The sequence below is a fragment of the Buceros rhinoceros genome, unplaced genomic scaffold (assembly GCF_000710305.1).
Source record: "Buceros rhinoceros silvestris isolate BGI_N320 unplaced genomic scaffold, ASM71030v1 scaffold29173, whole genome shotgun sequence".
NCBI classification, from domain to species: domain Eukaryota; kingdom Metazoa; phylum Chordata; class Aves; order Bucerotiformes; family Bucerotidae; genus Buceros; species Buceros rhinoceros.
The window spans coordinates 462-8,039 of NW_010403463.1; the positions used below are offsets into that span (position 1 = coordinate 462).

The following is a 7,578-nucleotide window of genomic DNA, read 5'->3' on the forward strand; positions in this document are numbered from 1 at the left end:
TGGAAGAGGTATGGCTGTATTTGAAGGTTTAACGCCTGATCTCTCGGTAGATGCAAGGTTGAGCATGCTCTTTTCATTGCCTCCAATGCCGAAAAGTGGAAAACCTTGCTGTCTTGAACCAACATGTCTTGAGGGCTTTTTTGGGGGGAAAACTGTCTTTTTGCTCTTCAGGTCCCCTACCAGATCTTTCCTTCACTCAGCGATCACCTGGTGCAGGGTATCCTGTACCATAACTGAGTCATCCCACCAGTCTGCACTGGAAATGGCTCTAAATGTGATCGTAGCTGCTGTAGGAGCTCTGTAAGGACATCCTTACCTTTATAGAGATGCTTTGGTGACTCACTTCTTAATCCAGCTCCTGTTCAAAGCTGTGGCTGCGATGCAGGTGTATGGGTGAGCACGTTGCCATCTCCCCTGTTCCTGCAGCCATGTGGTGGCTGAGTACCAGGGTTTTTCCTGTGCTGAAGAGCAAACTTCAGCACAGGAGACATTATGATAAAATGAACATGGTTAATTTTAAAGTGTGTGTGCCTTGATTGGAGCAACTTAGGGTCTATCACACTTCACTTGCATAGCAGGTGTTGAGCACATTATGGGTGCTCCTTGTCTGCAGAAAGGTCTTAAAAATACAAATAATAAAATCTTGAAACAAGTCCAACCGAAGCAAGCAAAGCATGGCTGTTTGGGAATGGGGGATAAGCTTTGCTAAAGCCGGGAGTCTGCAGACCCCTGTGCCTCACCTGTAGCTCTTCTGCCCCACAGGCATTGACATTCTGAAGCTGGTGGCAGCCCAGGTGGGAAGCCAGTGGAAGGACATCTACCAGTTCCTGTGCAATGCCAGTGAGCGCGAGGTGGCAGCTTTCTCCAATGGCTATGCGGCCGACCACGAGCGCGCCTATGCCGCCCTGCAGCACTGGACCATCCGCGGGCCTGAGGCCAGCCTGGCCCAGCTCATCAGCGCCCTTCGCCAGCACCGCCGCAACGACGTGGTAGAGAAGATTCGAGGTCTGATGGAGGACACCACTCCGGTAACAATCGGCCGGGCTTCTTCCTCTCTTGTCTGATGCATTGCACATCTTGCATGGCCATGGCGAGCACGTGGGTGCGTGGGACCTGGCTGTAGCCTCAACCTTAGCTAATAGCCAAGTAGCTGGACTCCATCCCCGCTGGAGCTCCTCAGGGGCTTATATTTAAGCCTTACATTTTGCCAAAGTTTTGAGCAAACTGTCAAAGTCTTGACAATTTCTTGAGTCCCACTTGTTGTGGTGGCTTTTACCTTTAAAGGTCAGCAGGAGGACTTGGTATTTGAGCTGTTGTGTTGAAAGATCCCTCTTTCACCTTGCTCTCAAACACTGTCACTAAATCCCCAGGATTTTGTGAGAAGGGACAAGCATCCTTGAGCCTAAGCAGTGGTGGTGTAGTGCAGCGTGTCTCTTCCTTTAAGGCAGTGACTGGTGGCATGAGGGATTTCATGTATGCTGTCCTTCAGAGCTCTTGCCCTTCTGTGGCAGCTCTGGCCTGAAAACAAGCTTTCCCATGTTTTGGGAAAATAAATTGCTGCAGAATATCCTGCAGCAAGGTCTTGATGGGGTGTGAGTTGTTGAGAGCTGCCTCGGTGACCTTTGTAATTTGTTTTGGCCACCCCTGCCTTACCTGTCGGTGTACTTTTGGGGTTTTGGCTCTAATAATTTGGTGGTCTTCTGCAACCATTTTTAAAGGTGATGAATGAGGCTTCTTCTGAACGTGGAGTGGGTTCTGTGGCGCTCAGCACTCCTGAGCATTGCGTTGTTTTGGCCAAGACAGTCAGATGGTGCTTCTCAAACAGTACAAAAATGCATGTTGTAGCTCCAGGAACAGAGTTTGTTTGGTGACCTGTCAGGATGTTGGACTAACCATGAACTGTTGGCTTGCACGTGCCCTAACTCTGAAAATGCAGTGAGTGAATGCTCCTGAGCAAACCCAAAACTCAAGGCTACTTCTGTGCAAGTCTTCTGGACTTCCCAACCAGCTCTCCTGGAGGAGATTTCATTTTCTGAAACACTGTGGTGTGTTTCCCAGTGTCCAACAGCACCTGGAGCTTGGCGGTGCACCACAGCTTTTTCTTGTTTTCCTAGAATTTGGTAAAATTGGGTTGCTGATCTTTTGGACAGGTGACTCAAATGGGTCCACATGAGAAGTGGGGCTCATTTCAGCAAAGGTTAAAAAAAAATTCACCTGAGCTCGCACATCCTCCTCCCCTGTGCATGTGATTGGGTTTTTTCAGATGAGCATCCCCCATGATCCACCTTAGGTGTTGGCCATTCCTCTGCCCTAAGGCCCTGGAATGGTTGCTGTGCTGAAGTGGCATGTGGGGTGTCAAAGCTCGAAAGCACCCTGAGGTGCAGATTTAGCATGGCAGCACATTTTGTTTCTGCAGGGTGTTACCTGCTTTAACCTGTCTGCCTTCTCTCCCTGAACTGTGGGTGTGGACAGTGATGGGAGGGATGCAAAAAGCTGTAGGAAGCAGCTTGTGCAAGGCAGAACAAATCCCTGGAGCCTCATGCCAGTGGCTGAGCTGCATCATGGCAGTCCAGACAACGAGCAGCCAGGGGAGCTGATTGCTCGGTGCCAGGAGCAGGCATTGAGGTTGTTTCATTTGGGCTTTTTTTTAATCTGCTGGTTGGAAAGCCTTCCATTAGAGGTAATCCAAATTTGGCTCTCAGCGACACAGACAAACTGAGGCAGTTCCTCTTCATACAGAACCAGTTTGATTCAGAAGTCATCCCACTGGTGGTAGGTGAGATGATGTGTGGCACCTGTCTAGCAACCAGCCCTATCGAAGCAGTCTTGCAAAAAACAACCCAAAAATAATAAAAAGAGCATTATGTGCTGTGGAGGGGGTGAGGACTTGCATAAGCAATGCAAATGATGTGTCCTCCCAGCAGCTACCAGCACAAAGCCCTTGAGTGACCCAACCTAGCAGCAAGCATCCAACATGTGCTGGTGAGCCTCCCTCCTGAGAGGGATGTGTGGGTGGCTGTGCTGTCCGTGTTGGCTTTGGCCCTTGTTCGGCCTTCTGGGTGCAAATGGGCACTCCCCCATCTCTCCCCACGGCCTTGGATCATCAGAAGGCACCAACAGCCCCAACTCATAGGTAGAAACTCTGTTATTGGGTGACATAAACACCTCCTTTGCACCTGGGTTAGGGCAATACCCAGTATCAGCACAGGCTTGAGAGCAGCCCTGCGGAGAAGAAATTGGGGGCACTGGTGGATGAAAGGCTGGACGTGAGCTGGCAATGTGCACTCTCAGACCAGGAAATCAATCACATCCTGGGCTGCATCAGAAGAAGTGTGGCCAGCAGGTCGAGGGAGGGAATTCTGTCCCTCTAGTCTATTCTGAGACCTCAGCTGGAGTACTGCATCCAGCTCTGGAGTCCTCAGCACAGGAAAGACACGAATGTGTTGGAGCAGGTCCAGAGGAGGCCACAAAAATGATCAAAGGGCTGGAACACTTCGCTATGAAGACAGGCTGAGAGAGTTGGGGTTGTTCAGCTTGCAGAAAGCTCTGGAGAGACCTTATTGCAACCTTTCAATGCTTAGAAGGGGCCTGTTAGAAAGATGGACAGTCTTCTTAGCAGGACCTGTTTTGACAGGACAAGGGGTGGTGGCTTTAAACTGAAAGGGAGGATTTAGACTACATGTAAGGAAGACTTTTAGTATGAGGATGGTGAGACACTGGCCCAGGTTGCCCAGAGAGATGGTAGAAACCCCATCCCTGGAAGCATTCCAGGTCAGGTTGGCTCTGAGCAACCTGATCTAGTGAAGATGTCCCTGCTTCCTGCAGAGAGGGGTGGGATTGGACTAGATGACCTTTAAAGGTCACTTAAAACCCAAAGCATTCTCTGACTCTAACTCACAGACACCAAACTGCTACCCTAAACCCAGCCAGCCTCACTTCGCCATCCCATCCTGCATCATTGCCCCAAATCCTTTATCCAACATCTGACTTCAGCCTGTGGAGGCAAAGCTGCTGTATCCCGTGGTGCCCCATTTCCTTGGCAGCCTTTCAGGCTCCAAAATCCAAATATTTGCAACCTCCGATAGGAACAGGGGGATTAATGGGAGTCTCTGGAGCGTTACGGTACGTGGCAGGAACGTTTTCCTTCAGGCAGGGAACAGCTCTGCTGGAGGCTGGCTGGCTCTTAGCTGTGGGAGATTATGCTGGTTTTGCATTGCGTTAAATGAAATTAGGTTAAAACGGGATTAGCCCCCTGAATCACTTTGCTAGGGGATTTTTTTTTTTTTGCTGCTGATTGAGAAAATACAGTGAGCGCATCTGTGGGAAGGTTTTTTGAGGTGCGTTCAGCTCGTAGGGCTCTCGTTAAAGGTTGGCCCTGGCCACGAATGCTTCTTCAGCTCGAGGTTTGGAAAATCTCTCCTCTTGCAGGCAGGCTTGCCAGGCAGCGGCATGCGAGCCCGGGCACTGTTTTTAAGCACAGACACACTCCTGATTAGTGTGCTGACAGCATAAAAATAGGGGATAGAGGAGGGAAAAGTGAGAGTTTTTTCACTGCTGTCTCGGCAAATTGCAGTTCTCCGTTTTGGAGTGCAAATCAGTAGAGTTCAGTGCAGCGCAGGCACTGGATAATAGGATTTTTTTGAGGTGCATAACAGCATTTTTGCAGATACCAAGGGGTGTCTCTGCTCACCCAGGCTGGCCTGGGGGGTTGCTGGCGCAGCTGGCCATATTGGCTACTGTGAGTGTCCTACTGTGAGCAATGCCGTAAGCTCTTATCTTTTATTTATGGCTCTGCTGGCCTCTGCTGAAAATATTTCAGGGAATGGATGAAAGGGAAGCAGACAGTCTTGCTCTGGGCATTTAGCAGCACAGCCTTGGCAAAGCTTAAAATAATAAATAATAAGGGAGATATTGAAAGTAGAGAGAGGCAGGCTGCATCCCCGATCCCAACAAGATTTACGTCTGTGGCTAATTGCATGCCACAGATAATCCCATGAATCAGCAGATATGTCAGGGCTGGGTCTGGTGTGAAATTAAGCCAAGGGATTTTTGGGGGGTGCCAAAAGAGAAGAGGATGTGAAAGCAGCCCCGTGTCCAGGCATCCGGCTGTGGCAGTGCCTTTTTTGCTCCTTTTCTTCCTCTTTTGCAAGTCAAGAGCCTGCAGGGGTCAAGAGCCTGGAGCAGTGTTTCACCAAATTCAGCACCCAACAGCTCCTGCCCATCTCCTTTGTTTCCTCTTTTGGCAAAGCAGAACTGGGCTGGACCCAGTAATTAGCAATTAACTTTGTGCTCTGTTAACCTCACGCAAGGTAATGGAGCGAGGGTGAAGCTGTTGGATGCATTTCCCAGCCGGAGGACTGTGGTCTGAGGACTGGGAAGTGTCCAGACAGCCAGGAAAAACGCCCAAATTGCATCCTTCTGGATTTGCATCGGGTTTTATTTGAGGCACAAACCTGTAGGGTGAAGTGGCCAGAGCCCTGGGGAAGGGGTGGAGCTGTTTGGGTTTTGCTGGAGTTGACATCACTGTTCTCCTCCAGGTTTGCTCTAAACCGTGAGTTGATTTTCCGCAAGCTGAGGCTTGGTTTGAACCAGGCTGGAGACTGTGCAGTAAACAAAAATTTAATGATTTATAAAGGAATACAATTATAAAGAATATACACACAAAAATATAAACTTTATAGCAGATATATCTACTATAAATATATCTGTATAAACATATAGCAGTTATGTTAAAGGGCTGTGTATTTGCAGTATAGTAGGTTTGGGAGCATAAGATGAAATGTAGATTGTGGGATCACAACAAGCCAAACTCGGTACCAACTTAGCCTGTATTTGAGTTTGGAAACTCTTCCCCATGACTTTACCAACCTTTTACCATGGTTTGAGTTGAAAAAGTGAGTGGGCAAATCCATGGTAAGGAGAAGCCACCAGGAGCTCTCATGGAGATACCCTCTCCTGCTTGGTGAAGCACTTGGCTTGCAATGGCCAAGGCTAGTGGGGAAGAGCTGCTTCCTCCATGGATGGCTGTGTTTTAGTCTTGATCCATAAACCCTCCCCAGACCCAGCATTGCCTATCCTGGGTCCTGTGAAGTTTGACTCGAGTAGCTCCTGTCCAGGGCTGCCTTGCGTTGAGGGGTGCTGGCTCCACTACAGAGGTGGCATCAAGTGCTCTTCTTGAAACCTGGGCAGTGAGGTGAAAGACACAGAGTGGACATTAGAGCTTTCCCACCTCAGGGTGCTGAGCACTCTTGTGCCCTTCGCATCCTGGCCAAGGGCTTACCTGCTTCTCTGAAGCACCTGCACACCATCGCTGCATCTCTCTGCCGCCTCGAGGAGAACTCGTGGCCCAGCCAGTGGTGTATAACCCTCCAAGACCTAGTCTGCCCTGAAGGTGGACCTCCAAATACCATGAAGTTGCTCATCCAAGCAGATCCCCAGACCTCTGGGGACCGCAGTGAGAGCATCTCCTGCTGACACCACCCTGCATCTGCAGCATCGCCTGTGTGGGGCTGCTGCCCTGCCCACCCTGCTTCATGTACTGGGCTTCCTCCTCCCACATCCCCTACAGAGGCGTAACAGAACGAGGAACAGGGCTGGTGTCGGCTGGGTGTCATCTTTTGGCAGGGAATCCGGGAAACAGTGGCCACAGTGCTAAATTTATCCCTGATCCTGAGAGGATGTGCAACCACCCTCTGCAGTTGCTCCAACCCCAGCTCCTTGCTGACTTTTCCCATTTTTTAAAAAATCAGCAGTAGTTTGAGTCATGTTTGTGATGGGGCAAGAAAACCCAACCCAAGCACGGCTGCCCAGAGCTGTGCTGATGCAGCAGCAAACCTGCCAGCAGCTTTTATTACCGTCTGGTTGCTGCAGGAGGAGTTGCAGGGAAGCATCCCCCAAGGGAGGGGTGGGTTTTTTTAATGCCTATGACTGCTCCTTGCTAACATTAGCACAGCAGCTGCAGCTTCTGTTTGTCCAAGTTGAGCTTTTATTGGGTATGGCAGAAAATGGGACCAACCAGTTCAAACAGAGCTGTAGGGAGCAGCTGTGAAAAGAAAACAAAGGCAAGTCTGTGGTGTCTTCTGCACCCGTCCCCTTCTGTCCCCTTTTCCTCCTTTTAGGAGGGACCTACAGACATCCTGAGCTGCTTACAGTGTCCTCCCGGATTCACTGGGATCCAAGAGGATGTCCGTACTTGAGCCACATCCTGAAGGGCTGCAAGTACACAGGAGCTTTTAGGAGGTGAATTTTTTTTTTTGACATTGCAAACCTCTTGCTGCAGTGCTCAAAAAAAAAAAGAATAAAATTGGCAGGGGGCCCCAGGTTGCTGCAAGTACACAGGAGCTTTTAGGAGGTGAATTTTTTTTTTGACATTGCAAACCTCTTGCTGCAGTGCTCAAAAAAAAAAAAGAATAAAATTGGCAGGGTGCCCCAGTATGACTGACCAGCTGCAGGAGGCTGCTAATGCATCAAACCCGCCGCGGCACCTTCGGTTTTCACGCTGGACTGTGCACCTAACAGTCTCCCCTGTGTCTGTCCGTGCAGGTACAAATGCAGCCTCAGTGGCAGGGGCAGGACCCC

At 49.8% G+C, this 7,578-nt stretch overlaps 1 protein-coding gene across 1 annotated transcript in view; it reads left to right on the plus strand.

Annotated features, from left to right (window-relative positions):
• Window positions 1-171: 171 nt before the first annotated feature.
• LOC104490705 (tumor necrosis factor receptor superfamily member 21-like) overlaps window positions 172-7,578 on the plus strand; it is a gene marked incomplete at its 5' end in the record, with an annotated part of 11,549 nt that continues 4,142 nt past the window's right edge. Inside the window, 3 exons of the mRNA XM_010133032.1 lie at window positions 172-217; window positions 763-1,028; window positions 7,543-7,574. Of these exons, the coding sequence (XP_010131334.1) occupies window positions 172-217; window positions 763-1,028; window positions 7,543-7,574 (344 nt within the window). The remainder of the gene's footprint in view (window positions 218-762; window positions 1,029-7,542; window positions 7,575-7,578) is intronic.